The 25,057-nt window shown below is 40.2% G+C and overlaps 1 protein-coding gene across 6 annotated transcripts in view; it reads right to left on the minus strand.

Annotated features, from left to right (window-relative positions):
• The window catches only part of MAST4 (microtubule associated serine/threonine kinase family member 4), a 232,727-nt gene that overhangs the window by 172,807 nt on the left and 34,863 nt on the right, over positions 1-25,057 (minus strand). For 2 of the 6 annotated variants that reach the window (XM_085042885.1, XM_085042884.1), the window contains exon 3: positions 8,409-8,483. The exons of 2 other annotated variants lie outside the window; for them this stretch is intronic. In XM_085042885.1, the coding sequence (XP_084899011.1) occupies positions 8,409-8,483 (75 nt within the window). Of the gene's footprint in view, positions 1-8,408; positions 8,484-23,724; positions 23,851-25,057 lie in introns of those variants that run through there. 2 more of the 6 variants (XM_085042889.1, XM_085042893.1) reach the window with 2 other exon arrangements.

The following is a 25,057-nucleotide window of genomic DNA, read 5'->3' on the forward strand; positions in this document are numbered from 1 at the left end:
AGAGGGATCTGGACAGGCTGGACCATGGGCTGAGGCCAATGAGGTTCAACAAGGCCCAGGGCCAGGTCCTGCCCTTGGGTCACAACAACCCCAGGCAGTGCCACAGGCTGGGGAAGAGTGGCTAGAAAGCTGCCCAGTGGAAAAGGACCTGGGGGTGCTGGTGACAGCAGCTGAACATGAGCCAGGGTGTGCCCAGGTGGCCAAGAAGGCCAATGGCATCATGGCCTGGATCAGCAGTGGTGTGACCAGCAGGACCAGGGCAGGGATTGTCCTGTACTCAGCACTGGTGAGGCTGCATCTTGACTCCTGTGCTGCTCTGAACCCCTCAATTCAAGAAAGACATTGAGGTGCTGGAGTATTTCCAGGGAAGAGCAACAAAGCTGGTGAAGGGTCTAGAGAGTGGGAGAAGCAGTTGAGGGAGCTGGGGTTGTTTATCCTGGAGAAAAGGAGGCTCAGGGGTGACCATATCGCTCTCCACAGCTGCCTGACAGAAGGGTGTAGCCAAGTGGGGGTCTAACTCTTCTCCCAAGCAACCAGTGGCAAGAGCAGAGGAAATGGCATCAAGCTGCACCTGAGGAGCTTCAAGTTGGATGTCAGAAAGAAATGGATTGTTAAGCCCTGGAAGGGGCTGCCCAGGGAGGTGGTGGAGTCATTATCCCTGGAGGTGTTCAAGAAATGACTGGACATAGCACTAGCTGGTCAGGAGGTGGTGATCAAAAATTGCATCCATCTTAAAGATCTCCTCTAAACTACATGATTCTGTGAATAAAATAGTTCTCTGTGGAAAAATAAAAACCTGTCTCCTTAAAGACACAAAATTTCTTATCTCTGTATGGTTGAAATACTTCCAAACACTGGTGTGACCCGACTTCCCCCATCCGAGTTCTTGGTAGACATTTCAAAATCCAGCTCACAATTTGGTCTCACTCCAACCCTTTTTCTGTGCCCATACTATGCAGCCATTCCACACTTAAATGAGGAAGCATGCTGGCTAATTTAAGCATATTTCAAGACTGACTTTACATTTCTGTAATATTCTTTTGCATACATACCAGCATTTATGCTAACCAAACTATTTATAATACTATTTCTGCCACAGCTACTTCTATTTTTAATCAACTGGGAAGCTTGCAAGCAACACTGAGATGGAGATCACACATCTGAAGTAACAGCTGAAAATATCTAATTATAACTTGGTATTGCCTTCTACAGAACTGAAGTTTTAGTAAGGAGAAAAGGGAGTACTCTGGATTTTTTCCCCTGGTTTGGGGTAGAAAATTGCAAAACTTATCTAGTGCAAAGAATATTACACTCTTGGCAGACTGACTTGTTCAGGAGAATAATTTTATAACTGAGACAATCTTAACTTGCTATGGAGGATCCATTCATAATATTTGACTGTAAAGTATCTTCTGCTTCTATTTATACATCTGCCAGACTCTCTAACCTTTGGTAAACATAACTTTCTAGCAATCAATTGGCCATCAAATCAACCTTCTGTCAGCTGTTGCCAGCGAGGAGCGCTAAGGCATAGTGCTTCATTCTCTGCACTCCCCTGCCTATTAGATGATTTCTTTTTCATATGACCAGATCCTGTGATGAACAAGTTACACTAATATCCTACTCTTACAATAAGACTCCCTGATTTGTGTTGATTTTATGGAAAAAAGCAGTAAAACTGTAAGAGTGTAGATTTAAAACATACTTAAGATGGAGTCTAGAAAGACATAAAATAGCAACTGATCCTAGCTATTTATTATCAATAGCCATAATAAATCATTGTTTTTAACAAGACCTCTCAACTATCTAAAACCTTCAGTCTAGGTTTAACAGAAAGAGACAGAGGTCTCAACAGCAAACTATTCCTTTACAATTACAAATCACGAGCCAGACAGAGAAAACAGTTGTAGAAAAATTTCAACAGTTCAAAAAGTATAATAAATTACTATTTTAAATTCAGAAATTACTTCATTTTCTTCAAGACAAGTAAGAAAGTCTTGTATTTTTTTAAAAACTGCTGCAGAAAATTGTTCAGTATAAGTTGAGGACAGACTGTTTTGCTCTGTACTTAATTAATAGGTTGCTCACACCAGAATGTGTGTAGAAGCAAACAAATTATCTATGCTGAAATGTCTTCTCTCTTCACAGCCAGTTTGGAGTTTATCTAATTCATTCTTCAACAGTGTTTTTTCCAAGCTACCAAAATTCTGAGTAATCTTTATAATTGTTACAGACAGATGTTCCTAAGTTATACCAGCAGCCTAACTCAAATACAGCTTTATTTATGCACTGAAACACAGAAAGTTTGAAAACTGGCTGAATGCTTTCCCTTGTAACTCTTTCTCAACCTCCATATTGCCAGATCAAATTGATTTTTATTCAACTGTTAACTTTCACAGCTTTATAAATGCATGTTTTATTTTGTCTTTTAGATCATTACTCGTATAGGACTTTCTTTGTCTACCTGTGTCTGTATTTGTTACCCATTAAGAAGTTCTAGCAAACAAATTAACAAGCAACCCTTCAAATTAAGCTTCTGTTTCAAGGCACCACCAGCTAATGTAAATACACTAATGTAATGTAATGCAGCAAAAGCTATTTAGAGACTATATCTATATTGTTTCCATGTATATCTGAGAACAAAGCCTTTTCTGAGGGTCAAGTAGACTAGTCATAAACCCCAGTGTCTCAGCATTTTTTATACCTAACTTTTTTTAACAGTGACTGCATCAGTGGATAAGGGCATGGTTACAGGTATCATTTATCTGCACTTCTCTAAGACCTTCGACACAATCCCACGCAACACCCATCTCTATAAACTGGAGAGAGATGGATTCAATGGGTGCAGTGGGCAGACTGTTATGTGGATAAGGCATTGTTTGAGACAGTCACATCCAGAGGGTAGTAATGGCTCAGAATTCCAGTGGACAGTCACAAGCTGTGTCCCTCAGGGGTCCTTAAGTGTTATTTAATATCTTCATTAATGACAACAGACAAAGGGATCAAGTGCACCTTCAGCAAATTTGCAGATGACCCCGAGCTGAGTGGTGTTGTTGGCACTCCTGAAGGATGGGATGGCATGTAGAGGGACCTGAACAGGCTCAAGAAGTGGGACCATGGGAATCTTGTGAGTTTTAACAAGACCAAGTACAAAGTCCTGCACCTGGGTTGGGGCAACTCCCAGTATCCAGCTTCAGGATGAACACACTGAGAGCAGCCCTGCTGAAAAGGAGCTGATGTGTGAGAGGCTGGACATGATGCAGCAATGTGCACTCACAGCCCAGAAAGCCAAACGTGCTGGCTGCATCCAAAGCAGTCAGGGCCAGGGAGGTGGTTCTGCCCCTCTCTCCTGAGACCCCACCTGGAATACTGTGTTCTGTTCTGAGGCCCTCCGCACAGTAAGGATATTGGCCTGTTGGAGTGAGTCCAGAGGAAACCACCAAAATTATGAGAAGGATGGAGCACGTCTCCTATGAAAAAGGCTGAGGGAATTTGATCAGCCTCAAGAACAGAAAATTGCAGAGTGACCTCACTGCAGCCACCGACTATTTGAAGGGAGTCTACAAGCAAGATGGAGACAGTTTTCCACAAGGCCATGTAGTGAGAGGACAAAGGGTAATGGCTTTGAACTGAAAGAGGGCACATTTAGATTGGATATTAGGAAAAAATTCTTTCCTGTCACGTTGCTGAGGCACTGCAACAGCTGGCCAGAAAACTTGTGGATGTCCCATCCCTGGACATAACCAAAGCCAGGCTGGATGGAGCTCTGGTCCAGCAGAAGACGTCTTTGCCTATGGCAGGAGGACTGGAACTAGTGATCTTTAAGGTGTCTTCCCATCCAAACCATTTTATGATTGTGTAATTGTTTGAAGCTTAGCTTTCCCTGACTTGCATCAGATCAAGTATGAGCTCATAGCTGACCAAGTTTATGGCACCGTATCTTTACAACTCTACTTGCTTTTGACAGGACAGGCCAAGAACCTCTCCCCTCAGGACTCATTAGTCTCACTAAGTCAATACAGTATGTCCCTTGCTGCTTTGGGTCACCCAAATCACTGACCCAGAAATGCACTTCAGCAGGGTCCAGGACGAGCAGATGCAAGTGAATCACTGTTGTCAGCTGACGCCAGGTGAAGGATCTTCTGGGCACTTTGTACCTCAGTGTCTTCTGACTCACTCAGCACTGCTGCTGCTCTCATGAGACACACTGCCTTGCTTCCAAATCTCCCAAATACAACCATTCTCCCATAACCATGAGGTTAGGAGGCAGATGAAGGAAACCCAGGACCAGACATGCAGAATAAAACACCAGCAGAATGTAGGCACAAAACCAGCATTCCTTTATGAGTTTGTGATGGTCCTCCCCCAAGCCCAAAGAGCATCCCTGATACAGGCAACAGTCCCTACAAGCTGTGCAGCCTGAGCTTCCATTACATCCTGCCACCTGGGCAAACAGCAGCTGCACAGGAAGGCAAAAGGAATAAAAGCGATCCCCCCAGTCTTTACAGTGCCAAGATACAAAACACCATTTCAAAGTAACAAGTTCATTTGGTTTGGATTTTTGTTTGGTTTTGTGGGGTTTTTTTATACGTGTGCATATGTGTGGGGGGGTGTTTTTTCTAAACTAGGAAGAGCTGAATTAACAAGCTTAAAAGAAAAGCACGTGAGCTTTGTTGATGGGAATTTGCAATCTTTGGTCTCAAAGCAGCAAAGTAGTACTTGTTTTAGAATAACTAGAAGACCATGAGGTTTCTGTGTACCTGTACCACCAGAACAACTAGTAGCTCTACCTGAGGCAATAAGTAAGTGTGACAAAACAAGCAGCTGGAGAAGTTGTGCCAGTCTTCCCTCTACAGCTTCCTGCTCTGGAACTACCTGCACAGCTGACTCTCACCCATCTTCCTAGTCATGATCAGGAGAGCATCCTCACTCCCCAGCAGCCAGGAATGTATAATCCATGACCTGTAGGCCCAAGCGGTAGAGGAGGCTGTCAAAAGGCACTGCAGCAGGTGTGTCTGCAGAGGTACACAGAGTATGCAGCTTAAGTCTTTGGTAGGACTGGGAGACAGGCTGTGCTGCTGTTGCCTTTTGAAATGACTGGAGTTCAACTTTCCCAGCTGGATTATAACTTCATGAGAGAAAAGTCGTGGGCTTTCTCCATCAGCTGCTTTGCAAATGGATTCCTTCAAGCAGAGTGGTGGTCAGGTTGCCACAGCAACTACTGGTACATGCCACACAACAGGAAAGACGGATTCTGATGACACTCCTACTGACTTGCAGCAGTCTGCAGGTGACTCTGACAGAAAACAATAGTCCTTCCAGTACAAGCAGGAATACAAAGGGAAGACACAGTTTCTCTCAGAGGCTCTGCGCTAACAGCACTTCCCTACTCCACTTTCATAATGATCTGAATGGCAAACACTGAGAATTTCACACTGCCTGAAGTATGTCCTTGGAACCCATATGAGCCTGTGAAGAATACAATGTTTCACCAGTTTGTTAAAAAGGGAAGCGTGCCATACTTCTCCCCAGCCAAATCCGCTCAGGGCTTCTCCTCCAACCAGCAGACAATCAGCTGTAGCACCTACTGCAGGGCAAATCTGTTTTCATTCCTTTTCTTGAGTAGTCTCAGTCCATGGAGCAGTAATCCAGTACAGCCCCAACAGTCCTGAGAACAGGTGTTGAATACAACCTTCTCACACCTCTCATGTCCACTTCTAGGACACTTCTCATGCACAGCAGCAAACTATGCCACCTTGTCATACAATCACCAGCCAATATCCCGACTCTAGAACTTTCTGCTGAGCTGCCATGGCTAAATCCAGACTCTACGTTCCATTACCTGGGCCAGCCTGAGTGGGGTCTGACCACAGGTTAACATGACATTTCCTAGACTTGAGACCTAGAAAAGTACTAGACACAAGTTGCATCATGGGAGGTATAGATTGAGTATTGGGTATAATTTCCCCACTGAGAGGACTGTCAGGCATTGGAACAAGGGTGCCAGGAAAGAGGTAGAATCATCATCCCTGGAAGTGTTTAGAAGACACGTAGATGTGGCACTTGGGGATGTAAGGTTTAACAGTGAATATAGTGCTGAGTTAACAGCTGGATTTGATGACCTTTGAGAGCTTTTCCGCCTGTAACAATTCCATGATTCCATGAGCCCAAAGCACATCATCCAAGCCCCTGCATTTGACCCATGCACTAATGAAAGGAAAAGGCATGTAGGAAACATACAGAAATTAATACCTCAAATTACCTCAATCAAACCAGGGAGGTACAGTCCTCTCAGCTGTAGGAGTTGTTTTCAAGAACACAGCAAGGGTTGGGGGTGAGAAGAAAAAGCATATAAAACTTTGGACATAAAGTATGGTATCTCCTCTCCTCGCCCTTCTCTCTTCTCTCCTCGCCCTTCTCTCTCTTCACACACATATTAACCAAAACAAAACACTCAACCAGAGCAATGTTCTTATTTTGTGATAAGTCTTTTCTACGCAGATGGCCATTCTGAAACTGCTGGCAGCCATTGTAGGGAGAGAGGTGGGGCATGATATGGTGTGCGGTAACAGCCCACTTCTGGATGCAGGGCTGGTATCCAGCAGGGCTGAGCTGCTAATTGACTTGCTCCCAGTGCATCAGGATGTCCTCCCCACAGCAAAGACAGTAAAGGACAGTGGCTTAGGACCCTAAAAACACCAGTCGAGACCCTTTCTGCTCCTTCTGTCCCAAGCAAACAGAAGAGTAAATACCAAGGTTATCTTGTACCTATCACATGGAGTTTTTGACAGCACACCTACCTTTGACAAAGTATACCCAGAGGCACAGTAGGGCATCGGCGCATTGTGAAAAAATGCAGGAAAACTAGGTAAGAGGAAGGAACAAAACCTAGCACACTTACGTCCACAGAATTGCACTTCAGTAGACATTTTTCCTACGGCTCTACACATTAAGGTAATTACTTGGAGTGATTCTAGTGAACAGTAATGCACACAGAAAATGGCTTGTCAAGAGAACAGGCTGATATATATATATATACATATAATTTATATGTGTGTGTGTGTGTGTGTGTGTGTGTGTGTGTGTGTGTGTGTGTTTGACTTACTTTTGCTTCTTTAAACCCCAAAACGCCCTTGCCCAGATCCCCAAAAGGATATCTTAGTATTGATAAAGTTGTTACACGCTGAAAGAAACAGTCAAAATCAACACAAGTAAAATTTAATGAATGAACATACATAGCAACAGAAAGAATCAGGCTGACAACAGTGCTTGGAGTCGTAATTAGAATATAAGGCAAAATATAAAACCAGGGCTTTTATTTCAAGAGCAGGACTACAGTCATAGATCTACTTCAAAGTGTCTCAAAAGTTGCATGTAAATACTGCAATGAATTCTGCAATACCTCAAATAAAGTGAAAAATGGGATTTCCAGGTAGTGGTAGTAATGGATAGACAGTTTCATTTTTACTGGACTCACAAAAGTGTAGCACAAAATAAATGCAGGTGAATACTGATGCCCTTAATTATGCATTTTATTAGAAGTTCCATAATAAAAAAGTACTACATTTTATTAGAAGTTCCATAATAACATCACCCTCACTGAACCTATCAAGTTTTCTGAGCACATCTCTAAAAACTAACATGAACTAACAAGTACTACCATTGTATCTGCTAATGCCACCTTTTGATGCCATTGTATTTGGTCACACTGAAACTTCATATTGCTTCATAATGCCTGGCAATAGTGTTTGATTATTTTCCATATCCTTGCCCACTTTTTTACTCAATGAAAGCCTTTCATTTAGGAATGAGACAAATTAATTACACATCGATTTTCCAAAAGACATCACACAAACTGATAAAAACAGAGTACAACTTTTCATACAGTTTCTATTACACTTTGCAGATACAAAAAAAAATCTCCCCCTGTGGCTAGCACAGGTTTTTCCCACGAGAATTCTTCTTGTGTTTTATAAATAAAGGTAAAGTTTGGATGTTATTGGAACAGTGTCCCAGAACTTGGACAGTGCAGGCCTGGCCAATCAGGCCTGGGGGAAGGCTTCTGACTGACCAATCTGGGTGACTTTTGAGAACTCTATATATGTGATGAAATCAAAACAATAAAGGTCATTCCTTCTTGCCACTGAGAACTGGTGCCTCCATTACTCTGCTAGCTGCTCAACAGCGACATCCCCCCAACTTTTTGAAGCTAAAAAACAACAGCTGCACTTGAGTATGAATCAATTCAGTACTGAAGTTCACCTTTAGAGATAGTGATTATATCACTTGCAGATGAGTAAAAATAACTAAATCCCCACCAAGCACATAGAAGAGCTTCTCTTTAGCAACAAATCCTCTGCTGACACAACATTGCATTTTAGAAATGGTCCTTCAGAAAAGGCACTCACTTTTGTAGCTGATGGTTCCACTAGTCTCTGACGGTGGCGTGCTGAGCTGAAATGACTCTTCTGAGGCGTCCCTTCCTGACAGTGAATGAAGAAAGGGGAGGAAGAACAGAGAAAAGGGGGGCAATGGATCGTGGAGGGGATGGAATGGAGGATGTCGGAGAAGGGAGAGGGAGAGTATTTAACTGAACTGTATTTTCACTAACCTTGAAAAAGCTTTATTAAATCAATTTCAGTAATACCACTGTAAAAATATCAGAAAGAAAATGCAGCATTTGCAAAAAGCAGCCTCTCAGGGCTTTTATATACATTATTCACACATATTTAATGATGCTGTCTCCTATAAATCCACATACGCACACACGTACACAAGAACACATGCCTACTTCACTTCTACAGATACACCTTGAAGTTAAACATTCACTCCACTTTTCCAAATTATTAACATTATCTTACATTTTCAGTATCAACTTATGGAGTTATACACAAACACCCCAACCCATTAGCCATCCCACCCAACTGGATTTATGCTTTAACACAAACATCAGAATCTCCTCTAATAAAATATGATTTTTTTTTAGATTCACACTCTCTACCCAGACCTTCAATAATCACCCTATATTCTAGAGATTTTTACCTAACCGAGATTAATGTCCTTGCCTGAGAAAACTGAGAAAGAGCAGGCTCACACAGGTAAATGGTAAGCATTTTCTCTTAGAGAGAAAAACCTTAAAGAGAATTCAGCTGAAAAAACCCCTGAAATATGATATTCATTACATGTGCAACACAACAAAAGATTTTTCCAGGATATGAGATTCTTCTTCAAAATTTTCTACCTGCTTAGTATCCAGGAGACAGAAGACCTACATTTCGTTTCTTCCCCAGGATACTTTAAATACTCTGTCTCAATCTGTCCACAAACTTTCCAGTTTGGAAAGCCCCTCACTGCTGTATCAAGTATGAACTCTACAGTCTGCTATTTCAGATATGTGTCTGAAGGGGAGAAGATATGGGTGAAGAGCCTGCTCCAAATCACAGGAGTCAGAGGATTAAAATTCATAAAGCTTTTTTTTTTTCTTTCTTTCTTTCTTTTCTTTTTTCCTTTCAGAAACAATACACAATTCTCCTAAGAGTATTCTCAAAAAAAAAAAGTCACAATATTTTACAAATGTAAGACAGACCTTTTCCTGTTTCCAAAAAGAAATTCACAGCGTTCTTTAAATGAAAATACAATGCTACTCAACTCAGCAAATATTTTTCAAGGTCTCAAGATTTGTTTTTCAAAAAGTATTTTTATAGAAGTAGTTTTTGCATCTCCTTAACGAAAAGTATGACACCATGCACACAGAACCAGCTCTGTACTCAAGAAAATCTGGGGGAAATAATCAAAGATTACAGCCACCTTGGGAAGAATACATCATAATTCACCAACAAATTAGTAGTGCAAACTAGCTCTAATTAATAGAACCAGCATTACAGAAAAACCAGCATTACAGAAAAAAACACTTGCATAAACACTTGGTGACACTTGCAGAAGACTTTTCTGCTGGCAGTAATGTCTTGTGGTAACACTCCATTAAATTACTGCTGTAATGGACTGACATGAGCTCTAAGAACTAGGGCTGGATGATCTTACCACTTCTCATTTAACAATTCCTTCTTAAAATTTCTCAATGCCCTTCCAACTATAATCTAACAAAAAATTTAATGTAGTTAACAATGGATGCTTGAAAACAGTCTCCTTTCTATCACAGTTTGGAAATAATGGCAGGGTCATCTTAATTTGGACATTAGCTAGCAAAAGTGCTGATTGTCAGAGGCCCTACCTTCTCCCATATTAAGGTTATTAACCAATCTAACATGGGATCCTTTACTTAACTGAGAAGCTTAGAATTCTTCTTCTCTTACTGGCATTTTTCATTCTTTCCCGTTTCCCCTTCAGAATTAATTTCAGAAGCACTTGACAGCAGGGACAAACACAGTTAACACATGAAAAAATCCCAATACAGTGCCAATACTATTTCAGAAGCAAAAATGTATACCTAAATTGATGTGATTACTGCTGTAACAAAAGAAAGTCAGACTATTAAATATTTATGTAAGCTGTGCCTTTAATGACACCAGCCATGTTGATATACCACCCTGAATCAGAACATACTCACTTTATTTATTTCATCAGAACAATAGTTCACTTTATTAGCCCAAAATAATCAGACCGGTAGACTTGATGCAATACTGTCCCAGGTAGGGATGAAAGTTCAACTGAGATCAATAAGAGACTAAAAAAAGCTGCTAAGAAGCCGGTGCTTTCACTATGAAAAGGTTCAATGTGAAGTTTTGAAGCCTTTAGAGACATTACACTGTATGCATACAGGTTTTGCGTTACATCATAACCTCATGTGCCTTCGTATTGCATTTCAGCTGATAAAAACAGAAACCTTCTGCCAATGTCAGCTGTGGGTACTGCTCCATACAGGACTGTCTAATAAGGGCAGACAAACCAGGGTCAATGTCACAGAGACACAGCAATCTTTCTCGTGGGGAAAAAAAAATTCCACACACTGAAAATACTATGCATTCAGGGTGGCTACAGTTATTACCAGTAAAGTTCATACAAAGGAACAGGTCAGTTGCAATTGTAAGTTGACATAGTAAAACTACAGTCAGAAAACTAGCTCCTTGAAAAGACCAATGTAATTCACATCAACAAGAACAGCTGAAGAAGAAACTGAAGGATTCTAAATAATTCTATGGTAAGGTATTTTAGTTGGATGGCATGCAGAAAACTGGCATGGGAGCAGAAAGAGACAGAGACTTACTTCACTTAACAGGTGAGTAATCCAAGAAATAATCTTGTGGGAAACACACATGTTGGGAAAAAAATCAACACATAAAACTAGAAACATACACCCCACAAAAAAAAAAAAAAAGGAACACAGACAGGGGCAACAAGTATTGCACATATTACGTGGTTTATTTCTGAAGTCACAGAAGCCTGAAAGCAGCTGTGAGGAGAAAACATGTTTTTGGCTGCAGAGGCTGGTAGCTAATTCAACAATGTACAGGGCTTTAATACTGATACCAAAACCAGTTTCCATAAAGAGCAGCTACCATTCACTGCATGGCTGTTCTCATGAAAATGGCAGTATCAAGAGACAAGCAAGTGAGAATAGCAAGTGACACAAGCATGTGGTCTTATCTGAAGAGATTTCTACCTCCAGACAGAAGTGGCCACAGCAGCAAAAATTCCACACAGAGGAGGTGAATTCACTGACAAACACCATAGCTGTTCCCTGACAGCTTGGCAAGTATTTAGCACTGAAGAAAAATAATTCACAGCAACAACTCCATCCACATCAAGCTGGACAAATCCTAATGCCAACAAGCCTATTTCAGTATTTTTACATAAACAAGTGTCATATTGAAAAACACCTCTTTACACACCCTCAAACCATGATCTTTCTAAACGTGCTCACTCCCACAAGACAAGCCCTGGGCTATCTCAAGGTACATCTGTGCCCAAGACTCAAGTGCCTGCCACATCCTTCAGTGTCCTATACTTAAGCCTCAGATCTTGGCATTTGAGTAAAGCAAAAGCTACAGGCAAAGCTTATGGCCAAGGCCTGCTGTCACAGCTAAGACTGTATCTAAACCTTTTGTTACTTTTCTTAACTTATAGCAATCTACTGTCTGTTCTATAATGTCTCATACTAGATGCAGCTGTTCTATTAAATTACCAAACCACTCTACTGTATATTTTTGAATGCTCTGAAGATTCCTTTTTTCTTTCTTTTGACTGCAATGTTAAACAAAGATAAAACGTTACTCTATTATCATTCATCTGTTTAGGAGGACTATATAAATACAGCTGTGAGAGTACAGCACAAATACAAAAAAGGACAAAGCAAATAAGAAACTTAGAAACAAAAAATGATGCATTAGAATGTGATGAGTTTGGTCTGATTTTTCTCCATCTTTCTTGCCTCAAATGGGCCAAGATATCATCAACAAAGAATGCCACTCAACTTCTGATATCTAAATAATTTTAGGATGTAGCAAAGGAAGCAGTAAATATTATAGGATGGCTTCAGAATCAAGTCACTTCACATTACTAAAACCTACAATAGCATCATTTCAACACTGATTCACCATATTACTGAGTCATGTTTTTATTAATTATAGGACACCATTCAGAAAGTCAGCATGCTACATTGGCATTAATATTTCTTCCTATGCACAGCTTCCTGGCATGAACAGATCTGTGAACAACACCAAGGCCATCTCTATCAGATACCTGCTTGGTAAAAGCTACTGGTGATTAGGCAGAGTCTGTCCAGATATTGCAATCATTTCATACTTAGTCCTTGAACTGTATTAGAAGATAAAACTCTGACATCTCTATTTCATTCTGTTATGTTATGTTACAAGGTTATGGGTTCATGGTAACAAGATGCAATCAGTAAATTCAAGGTCACCAGTAGCCCTGCAGTCTTGTACAAATAAATTTCCCTGTATTTCAACTTACCAAAAAGATAATGAATTGCTATTCCTGTTTCAACAATAATATGACACTAGGAAGAAGGAGAAAATAAGAGATCTAGGGAAACCCAAAAGGTAAATTAATTTCAAATTTTCAGTGTTACAGGTGCACCACGGTTAATCAGCTTTTAATAATTAAGAAAAAGGGGAAAAGAGTAGTCTTTACAGGCACAGGGAGGCTTTTTCTCATAAAGCTTAATTTAACTGATTAAAACAATTTGATACTTCATAAGAGATAAGAGGTAGCAGGGATGTGCAGAGAGGGAGGGAGGGTGCACACATTCTGTTCCCACAAGAATTCACAAGACTAGATAGTAAAACATACTCTGCTTACAGGACATGATTCTTGCCAACACTCACAGGATATACAGTGCAGCAAAACTGAATTACTCAAGCTGACATGCTAATGATGCAACAGACTGATGACAAAACTATGAGGATCAATTCAGGCAGAGACAGAGAACTCCAGCAGAGCTTCAGAAGCTTGGAATTTACCTTTCTGACAATCTAGTATAAGCCAAAAATGTATGCAAGCCCTTGCACTGGTGCCAGAGGTAACAAACAACGTAGTACATTCTTGCATCATAGTCTCCATGACTTCAAAGTACGCTGAATTAAAATTACTTATTTTTGTAAATCAGAACAACAGACAGTAGGCAATTCAGTGTGCCAAGTGTGGAGGCAGGACCAAGTCATAAATTTTAACACATAGTTCATCCCTCTCAGCTTTAGATTCAAGCAAGTGTGAAATGCTTTGGGATTTATTGGGGGGGGAAGGGTGTGTTGGTTTGGCTTGGTTTTTAACTAGTAAGATGTTCATTTCTTGCTGATCCCCACCACCCCAAATTTAGAATTTCAGTGTAATACTTAACTAGGCTCTGAGCCAAGCATTATAGGCTGATCAGGAAACCTCTTTCTGCTTCAGTGGCATCTCACACAGCAGAGAAAAAGCATAGTTAAGTAACAAGGACTTTTACATAGTTACAGAATTTAAAAAGAAATCATGTGTTGTCAGTTATTTGACAAACAATGTCACATTATGGTACATCTGACAATCCTTACAGCCAAGGCAAGAAATCACGTCAATAAAAAGCAATGTGCATGTGTAGCTCCAATTCTGAACTGTATGAAAACAAACCCTTGACAGCTATCTCCCAAACAGAACACAAACCAAAGGCCAGGACTGCATTTTGCATCAATTAAGCTGTTCAGCAACAGAAAGTACTGGAAAAAGAGAAATTCATCTCAGGTAACTTCTTGCATCCCATTCTTGCAGCATAGCCTTAGATGTGAAATTTTAACTAACAAAAATGTATAACTAACATGTTTGGTCAAATTGCTTGGCATTCTAACACATCAGCATGCCAGACACTCTCCCATTTATGGGGGTAACTATTTACCCCTAGTTATGGCACTACCCTCTTCTCCCTAATTACATCCAGTTCTTTGCATACAATCATTACAGAATTTCAACAAAAAACATTGGACCATTTTGAAGGAGAAAAGGGCAAGAACAAATTTCTGACAGGAGCCTCATTGACTACTGCATTTCCTCAGTGGTACTAGCAAGAAGACACATGAAAAATAGGTGCTTTAAGTAAGATCTTTTTTCTGGAATAGCTGCTTTGCAGTAACTCATCCATTTAAAAGTGACTGAATTTTCTCCTGAGAGCCTGAAGACAGGAAAACACACTTCACATACCTATAAGCCAGACCAGCATTACTGGATTCAGCATCAGAAGAGGTTAGTATTGATTTGTCAGACAGACTCCATGTCAGAAAGAAATTATATTGAAATAATTGAACGTGTCTTTAGGCAGTCAAAAAGCATACACTACTATGCTTTGCAGCAGCACTAAAAAACTAACTGGAAGGTTCCACTCTTACTATTAAAATAAAGGAAGGGACATAAGGTACTACAGAAACCATTAAAAGACATCAGCCCTAAGCATACACAAATAAATACACAGAAACAGAAGCGGAGAAAACAAAATGTATGCACAAAAAAGGTGATTGTTCTCTCATGAGTCTACTCTAAAACCCCTGAACACCATAAAAAAATAAACAACAAAATCTGTTCTTCCAAAGTCTTGACACAAATGCTCAAAAATATGCAAATCCTCAGCTGCAATCTCAATCAGAAAAGACTAGCATTTTGCTGAGTTCATAAGGAGAATGTAAGAAAGGAGGAAGACAAAAAGGAGAAAAACAAAGTTGCTATTACTTGTAAGGCAAATTGCATGCAACACAAAAATTCCAAAGACTTGTGAAAAAAAATCTATGCTGAAATATGAGGGGTATATCTATGCAGTGTCCTAAGAGCATGGACAAGAAAGACAACCTCTATTTGAGAAATTAAATTGAAGCAACTTAACAGTCAGTCACAATGCTGCTCCACTTTAGCAGGCACTGGTATCTTCAAAAGATCAGGGAGAAATACAATGAGGTCTTTGCAGCTACCTCATACAAAAAAATTTATTAAGGATTAAATCTCTTATCATAACCACAAAACAAAGTATGTAAATGCAGTAACAGCCCCTTCTGAAGTGATAAACGTGATATGCTCTACCTCAGACTTTCTCTGCTGCCAACCAACCCAAGAAAATTGCAGATTTTGGCCACCCTGTCATAAGAACAATTTTGAACTGTTGCTTCCAGACAGGAGCAAATACTCATGGCAACAGTGACAAAATATGAAAATGATTGAATGTTAAAACCTTCTATTTATCACTCTCAGTCTAATAATATACCATACTTGATCACTACTTTGCTTACACCAAATAAACTGTAATCATCTTTCATGTTAAAACACAAACATAGAAAACAGCACATCAATAAAGAATCAGAGTAACATGAAATGTAGGTCTTACCCTCATCATAAACATTTGCTCTTTCTAATTTTTCATTTATGTTATTCCTTCCTTTTTTGCACTTCTCGACATTTACTAAAATCTCAAAAAATTTGAAGCAATTTAAAACTAGAAAGCTGCGCTCACAAGGGGCACTGGAGCCCTAAAATCAATTTTCCACTCATAACCTAAATTTTCCAGCTGTGCTCATGAGTGTTGCATTCAGAAAACATAAGAGTTTGGGGAATACTTCCAGGTTCTTCTGCAAACAAATTCTGACTGCTAAATTCCCCTAATCTGCACAACTTGTGTACAACTAGGCTTTTTAGAGCAACTGAATCAGTGGCATAATTTAAAGCAAAGTGGTAAAATACTTAAAAAAATCTTTTCATATCAAAAGAATGCAAAACAGAAGTCAAAGCAAGCACACACTTTCATACACTTTTTAGTACATCTTCCTTACTTTTCACACAGAAAATTACACTGTGGGACAGGAGAGATATCTACAATAGCTGAGAAACATCTTTAGATATGTTTCTGTATTTGATATAGGATCATTCATCTGTAGAGAATAACAAGAATATTCAAATGCACAAAATACATGCAAAAACATGGACACTTCAATTTGCAGCTTTCAAGGGCTAAAATACTATGAGAAGAATTGCAACATGACATTATCTCCAGAGAACACATCAATGCACTTCAGTCAATTCTACTGGGTAGATACTCTAAGTAATTTCCAGGTTCCAGACAACTGAAAGTGAATTTCAGAAAAACATATATTGTTTCATAACACGAACTACCAGTTACCACAAGCCCATCTTCTAACTAGGGGCCATCTATTAGTTTGACTAGACTGTAAGTTTGATTACTAAAACATTTTTTTCAAATTCAATCATTTGCAACTTTTTCTTTTACAGCAAGTACACAAGGATGGAATTTTTGATATAGTGCTGCTAAATGGGATCTCCTATTTCTGATAGTAAAGCTTAAAAAATCACCCATTTTTTAATACTTTTCAATGCAAATGTTCCATTGCTTTGAAACAGTCTCTTGGTTGGGGAGGATAACCAGATGTCATAGATGTTTTACTTAACATCTCTATGAAACTAAGCCAAGTATATGTACAAAACAAAGGAATTTCAGAAAGGACAAAGCACTCTAAACAAAACATGCACTGTAAAAACCTGGAGTTTAGTTGCTAAAGTCTCTGAAGAGCTTGTTTCTTCTCAAGGGCACATAAACTGAGCGCAAGTATCATTTTTGACTCTAATCCCAGCTGTTGTATGCTGCTGAGAAGCACTAAACTTTAGACCTAAAATCGAGGGGGACTTGAATGAAGAGGCACAGGGAATTCAAAAGGAACACAAGATAGAAACTGAGACAAAGTAACTGAATAAGATTACAGAAAGCACGTGTTGCTGACAGAAAACAGAGTTTTTCTGATTTACACTGGATGAAGAAAGGACCCTACAGAGAATAGGGTTAGAGTTGCAGAAGTTAGTGCTGTATGTATTGGCAGAAAACATAAAGCCAAGAAAACCAGACCAAAAACAATTATGAAGTTGAAGTATTTAGTGTTTTGCTTTGAGATCATAACAATAACTTACGGATTTTTATGTAATTTTAATGTTCAAATGAACAACTGGTACTTTTACAAGCAAAAAAAATAGTATTGTTTCAATCTAATACAAGAAGGAATAAATAGCATCTCAAGCCCTGTGGTTTTTGAGAAAACCTAACTTAACAAATGTAGAACTTCTGACTTTTAAAGCAAATGTAGTGTATCAGTTGGTGGAAACAAATCTAAAATCATTATGTGAAAAATGACACATGAAGCAGCATCACAATCAAAACTGAACTGAACTCAAAGGAAGCATCTGACAAAAAATTTTAGAAGAAAATACAGACAATTATTAGTTTTGTTAGTTGTGATGAAGTAAGTAAAACCATTTGTCAAACCAAGGACATTTCACAGAACTTTAGAAAACAAAACCTATTTCAGTAAGTTACTGTCCTTCATGCAGCTATAATTCCTACTGTTACCAACAAAACAGGCAAAGAAAAAAATAAATAAAAAAACTCACTCAAGTAGATTTTGGAGATAAGCCAAGTGATTCAGAAACAGGAGCTAACAAGTACACAGAGGATGCCAAAGCCGCTTTATTTTATGACCCTTAGAACACAACTGAGATCAGTTCAAATCATTACAGATTCTACCACTGAGCTCACCAAAGAATTTGACACAAAGAAATGTTAGTTTATGTTTTGCCTTCCAACACTAATATAAAACAGTCAGCTTTGTGACATATTGTAGATATTATCAAGAAATGTTGCTACAATTATCAGAAGGCATCAGTAAGAAGTACGATATGGGCTACAGACACCAAGTTTGGCCCCATGCCAAATATTTTAGCTCTAAATGTAGCATGGGGCTATTTTTTTTTTCTTTTTTTCCTTTTTTCGAAATTGGAACCTGAATAAAGTCTCCATAGTATCTAGAAAAGCAACAACAGAGCGGAAAAAAATTAACCCTTTTGGAAAAGCTTTCACAGCTCAAATAATAGCAAAATGCGTCTGATACAAAGCATTTTAGAGGACCTGACAAACATGTAACAATGCATGAATGTCTGGAAAATAGAGGTGAATTAACTGATCAAGAGATTGTACACTCTATTAGGCCTGCACAAGTGACAGCTGAGAAGGAGAGGAAAAATGTTCTTTATCTCAGTGTCTCTTCCCTCAGAAGGCTGGTCATTTGCTTTCTAAAGGCAGCTACCACTGCCTATCACTATTTAAGCCAAGAAAACATCTATTCTAACTTGCACATCTCTTTAGCTAAAATGCCCTGTTTTCTACAACAGCATATAGAATGACTCAAAAATAAATATGGCTCTATCCAGAAAGACATAATAATAATTTACCAAGATTATACAAAATTTGGGTTTTTTTTTTTTACATTTTATATCTATGTATGTTGCTCATAAGAACACCTCATAAAATGAAAGAGCAAGTGTCACAATTTAAGTAGTTCTGAGTAGTTCAGTTACTTCAAATTTTCTGAGATTTCAATAAATGAAGAGCAGTTTAGTTTGGAAGTGTGGCCCCACTTAGTCAGGACTGGACACAACTCCTAAGCAGGGGATGAATGCAGTGTGCAGACAGACAGCTATTCCCATATAACACCGGAAGACTTATGTTCTGCCTGCTTCTTAACTGATTAATCTGAATCTACTGGAAACTGCAATTTTTTTTTTCCTTCTCTGGTTCCATGCCCTACTGAAATTTTTCTTCCGCACACTCACAGAGAGGCAGAGATTCAGACCCAATTCAGAATAACACAACCTCACTTCAATACTGTAAAACCATTTCCACCAATACAGAAGCACCAGCACAAACAATGGATCACGTTCTCTTGCCTAGAGAACACTGACATACACAGTATCCAAACCAGTGAAAATTAAGAACCTTTTCAGAACATCATCTCCAAGACTGACTTTTTGACCCTTTTTTTTTCACTTTGCAACAGATACCAGGCCAAATTCCATCTAGTATCTTCCAACTTTTATCATTTTTTTTCCTCAGCAGACCACCCAACAAATACATTCCCAAACATGAAGTGCATCCTGAAAAGGGATGGTTACCATATACCTCTCTCCTTTCCCTGGTTGTACAGTGTGGCTTCCAAGATGACCCTTTCACTTCACACACCAATTTTCAGTATTTCAGAAAGAATTCTTTTCATTAAACCTTCTACTCCAAAGAAATCTCACCTGTTTAGGAGATGCAAATAAGGCCATTATTTCTATTAAATTCTTTATTTCTGATTTCTCAATAATGCATTTTTAGTTGAGCCTGTAAGGAAGGACTTGGAAATATCTGTAAGGTTTGACTTTTTGAAAATGCTTGGAAATTTGTCTACCAAATTTCCAAACATCTGTCTACATAAGATAACTGTTTTCCTGTACTGAAGATAGAAGAAAGGAGTAGTCAAGACTACATAATGACTGTGCCCCTTGCCACCATTTCTAGAAACATATGGAATTGGTATAAACTGATTTCCTCAGTTCCACAAAAATAGCAACTCTCCATTTACACCACATTTTCCTTTACACTGCCTACTTCCATTTCTACAGCAATATGTCTGAATTTTGTGATTAAATTATTTTTACCTCACACCCTCCTCCCCTCAAATCACTGCATGTATTAGATTTTCAAGTGGAATTTTCCATGTTGGCTATAATCATATCGCTGCAAACAATGCAGTGCAGTCACCATGAATTTAAAGGCTTAGATTCCCCATGAAAATTTTCCAGCATTGAAAAAAAAAGTGTATATATACCTAGAGACAAGAAAAGAAATAAACACAGTATTTTCCTTGACATCTGAGAAGTTTCATGTGCAGCTGATTTCTCTGCTGTTGGTCAATTTCTCTGCAAGTCTAATTAAAAAAGCACATGTAATTACCCGAAGATTTACAAGACACTGTTTACCAGCCACTTAGAGGCAAACTGAAATTAGCAAAAGGAAAAGTGAAGGCCCAAAGCATCTGTCTGACAAAGGGAAAGCTTAATCAGCACTGGAAGCATGACTTAAGCTGGCTGCATCTGGTAGTAAGGTTTCTCCTACACTCCATATCCTTGTTACAGATTGAGGGAAATACATGCTATCTTTACCCTCCATCATGTGGATTCAGAGTTGTTGGCTGAAGGCAGTATGAAGTACACCGCTTGGCTGAACAACTAGAAACATAGGCTGTTAGCAGACTGCAATTAAGAAAGTAATTAATAATGTGCAAGAAGTAATTAGCTGTTTTCACCTTTTCAGAATTTAGTTTCAAGTGTTATTTTAATCCATACCAAATTACACTCTAAAAACTTAAGTTGAAAGAAATAGTCAATTTTATCCTGTTGTTTCTCATCAAAAAAGTGTTCTTTGTAATTAAACCTTCAGAATCTGCGCGCTGAGAAGCATGTACTACAGATTCAGAAGATTTTATTTTTGTATGAATACAAACAACAAAGGTAACTGGACATAAGAAAGAGGCTGTAGTAAGATAAAACAGATGTATGCATTCATGTTGCAACAAATTAAAGGCTCAGTTTCTCCCTGAAGCCTGAGTACCAGAAAAATCTTTCATATATCAAGCCAAAACAAGACTTATCCAAGTCTACATATTTACTTAAGGCCTATATTTTGAGATTCAATTCAAGCTGCTTCCTGGCTTTTTTTAAACACAGCACGATGGTATGAGGCACTAAACACAACTACATCAGGTTCCCGTCTAAAAGGAAATGCTTTGTGTGTCCTGTAAATCAAGCTTTAAAGCAAATTCTGTACAAAGAGAAAACATACCCCAGCAGTTTCGCCAATCTGGCTTTTAATTTACACATTACTTATCATTGTATCTTCAGTTTAATTTAAATGCACCTTCACCAAAGAAAGCACACAGCCTTTAAGCAGATTTACCTTTTAACATTTCTGCTTCTAATAACCAAAAGAACTGACGAAGTCCTATGAAGTTACCTGACATTATATTAAAGATCCCAGGCATTTCAGAATAGTCTTAACTCAGATAATTTCCTCTTCTTTTCCCCCATTGTTTTTTTTTGGGAGTTGTTTTCTTGCCTTTCTTTTTTTTTCTTTTTTTTTGGGGGGGAGGCAAGGGGGGAGGGTATGTTTTGGGGAGGTTGTTTGTTTGGGTTTGGGGGTTTTTTTGATGGTGAGGTTTTTTGGGGTGTTTTGGTTTTTTGATTTTTGGTTGAGATTTTTTTTTTTAATCCCATCCAGAATATACTCAACAGTCTTTACAAGAGAGTATCACTAATACATGAAAAAGTATAAGGAACAAAATAAGTGGATTACTCCCTAGCAAACAAAGACGGGAGAGTTACTTAGGGTTTTTTTTTCAACAATAAAACATGTACTACCACTCTAAAATAACCAAGTCGCTATTTTGGGACGTACTGTAAAATCAAAAGGTCATGAAGGCAAACAACTCAGACACTTAATATTTATTAGCACAACTTACACAGCAGCTACACCCCTTGTCATATAACCGACTTTCCAGCTCACAAATTCATCATACCAGTCTCTAGGCTAGCTGTATGGACAACAGATGAAGACAAAAACAAAGCAATAGAAAAATGTAAGGGGAGCAAGAGGACAATACGATGACATTCATTTTAAAGGTCTAATGAATACAACTTGAGTGAAAAGAGGATTTCTCCCCTCCCATCTTTTTCTAAATGGTAGTACGGCAACTTGAACACTTCTGACCATTGCTTGTTTTTCTCTACTTTAGGACCAGATTCTAAGGACAGTCATGAAGTACACATCTCCAAATCTGCATGCACTGAAGGTGTGAATTGGCCTCTCTGCTACTAGGATTATTTACTGTATAGCTTTCAATACTCTTAAGAGATTGTAAGCAGTTCTTTGAAATATTTCTGGTATTCATTCAAAATTGTTTTGTTAAAGTTTGAGAAAATAAAATAAAAACAACATCTCCAGAACTCAACACATTTCTTTCACATGGAGGTTTAAGTTATCCCTTAATCATATCATAATGCTGTTCAATTCTTGTCAAAAGGCAGAAATCCAGTTTACACTACTAAATGGATTAGAGCAGGTTTAAGAGAAGGAAATACTGTTTTTCTATGAAGATCAACCTCTTGAAATTTTTATATCCCTTAAAAGCTGTCATCCACAGTCTCAATCTGCAGCAGAGACCGCGGACAGCAGTCCTTCCTACTTGACAACCAATTAATAAAAAATATTTAGAATTTAAGGATGGACTAAAGTATCAAAATCTTTTTATGAAAGCTATTTACTTTCCACAGGCAAATGTTATCACACAAAAAGTTAAAGAAAAGCTAATGGATTCTTTAAGAAGCCCAAGAGAACTTCAGGACTTCCGTATGCTACATAACAACATGTGCTACAGATTCTACTTGAGTACTCTGTCTAATAGCAACTGTCACACTGGATCAGCACCAAGTTGAAAGTACTGAGCAGAAAGGGTGCCTTCCCAAAAAGTTCAGAAATGTGCAAGTTCAGTGCGTGTTAAATGCTTGATGGGGGTTTATGTTACTTAAGAATAATGATCCCAAATGTATGGAGGCTTTCCTTTTCACCCTCCTCCCATTGAAATTGCAGATGTGGAGGAAAACAAAAGAAAGGAAGTACATTCATCGCTGAGAGCTACTTGAGCAAAGGGGCTTTCTGAACAATGGGCCGTAATGATATAGTTTGAGGTGGTGCTCCATTTTGGCGAAATAGTAAAAAAGTAACTACACCCTGTATTCCGCTAGTCACATGTTCTTTATCAATACACTCTCCGCCAACATACATACGTATATAAATATTTACATATTTAATTATTTGAGCTGTTTATATATTACCCTAAGAGAGTATACGGCTCGAGTCTTGGCTTCAAACAACATGCGGTACCAAAAGCGTGCCGTAACCCTCACTCCATTTGGGATACGGCGATTTCTGGAGTTTAGGGGCGCCAGCGGAACAGTCACCCAAAGCTGCCCGGGAAAGGAAGACGCGCCCGCTCCGCCGTTCAACAAAGTGCGCCGCAGCCGCCCGGAGCGCCGAGCGCCGGCCAAACTTTCACCCCCCCGGCAATGCCCGTCCGCTGCCCGGCCCGGAGCGCGGCTGGCGGGGACACCGCGCCGCCACCGCCGCTCCCGCCTCTCCGGCTCCGCGGGCAGCGCCCGGGCACGGGCTGCACCGCCTGCTCCGCGGACGAGCCCGCCGCCCGGCCCCGCGCCGGGCAGCCCTGCCGCCGCCGCGCCCCGCCCGCCCACAGGTGTCCCCCCGCGGCCGCGCCCGCCGCCGCCGCGCCCCGCCGCAGGTGAGGAGGGCAACTTCCCAACTGCGGGAGCGCGGGTCGCCCCGCCAGCGCCGCGCCGCGCCCCTACCTGCAGCCCGCGCCTCCGCAGGATGCCCGGCTCGTCCATGCCGGCGCTCCGCCGCCCTCACGCCGCGCGGCGCCGCCTGGCCATGCCGGACCGCCCGGACCCCGCTCCGCATCCCCGCAGCTGCCGAGCGCTGACATCACGCCCGCGCCGATTGGCGCCGCCGCCGCACGTGACCGCGCGAGGTGCGCGCCCCGGCAACTTCGGGGCGCAGTCCGGCGGGCGCTCCCGCCGCGCCCCGACCCGAGCCCGGCCCGGCCCGGGCCATCCGCGGCGACACAGCCGGCAGGAACGAGCCCGCGTTCACTTGCGGAATGGAACTGCAGTGCTGCTCTACCGGCGCCGCGCAACAAGCCGCGCCCCGCGGGATTCCCATGTGAGGCTGCGGAGAACCCGCGGAGAGAGGACGGATTGCCTCAGGGGTGCAGGCACCGCGGCCAGCAGGTCCGGCTGTGACCTTGGGCTTGTCGCCCGAGGGCTTCTCATCAGCTCAGCTGACCCCACCGGTGCAAGGGAAACTCGTCTCCGTGAAAAACTAGGTGCTACATCCTAAAAGGTTACGTCTGAAAACACAGATTCTAAGCAGCAAAACGGTCCTGGAGTTTTCATATGTGCCAAGCTTCTGGTTAAACAAATCATTGATTTTTTTTTTTTGCCCCCCAAAAGCTGTCACCATGCTATTAGCTATTCACCATTAACAGTCTAAGATGAGGGCTATGACAATCACACCCGTAAATCTAATACGAAAAAGAAATATTGATTTCCTGTCAGATTGCATCATTTTGAGAAGTAGTCCATGTACGTTCCATAGTAGTAAAACCTGCCAGGAGCAAAGGCATTTAGAACAAAAAATGAAGGATTGCTGAAACGATAACGCTGAACAGTAGCAGCTTATCTGAAGAACAGAGAAAGAAAAGGCTGCTGTGTTCCCTGCCCCCAACCCTCAACTCTTCTTCATATGACTGAAATGCATGAACGTTATTGTTTTACACTTGTTACAGTTTAAAAAATATCATTTCAGCACTCCCACTAAGCTACATTTCTCTGAGACTTCCAACCATGTTATTCTAAAAAAACAGTCAGTTTTTATCTGAGCTACACAGTGCCATTAACTGAACTTGTTTCCCCTTCCCTGTCCCTCCATGTCTCCAGCTCCAAATGCATCTATCACATTGGGCCAATGGCTTAAAACTCAGCCATCACAGATTTCAGTTATAGGACCAGAGCTGTATTTTAGTTAAGAAAGAAGATGCTCATACTGACCAAAACTCCAGTTCCACAAGTGGGAGACAAGAAAAATCAAATACATTGACAGATTTACAGATTTGTAGGCCAT

This window comes from Lichenostomus cassidix, chromosome Z (genome assembly GCF_008360975.1).
Source record: "Lichenostomus cassidix isolate B80296 chromosome Z, HeHo_3.0, whole genome shotgun sequence".
In the NCBI taxonomy this organism is placed as follows: domain Eukaryota; kingdom Metazoa; phylum Chordata; class Aves; order Passeriformes; family Meliphagidae; genus Lichenostomus; species Lichenostomus cassidix.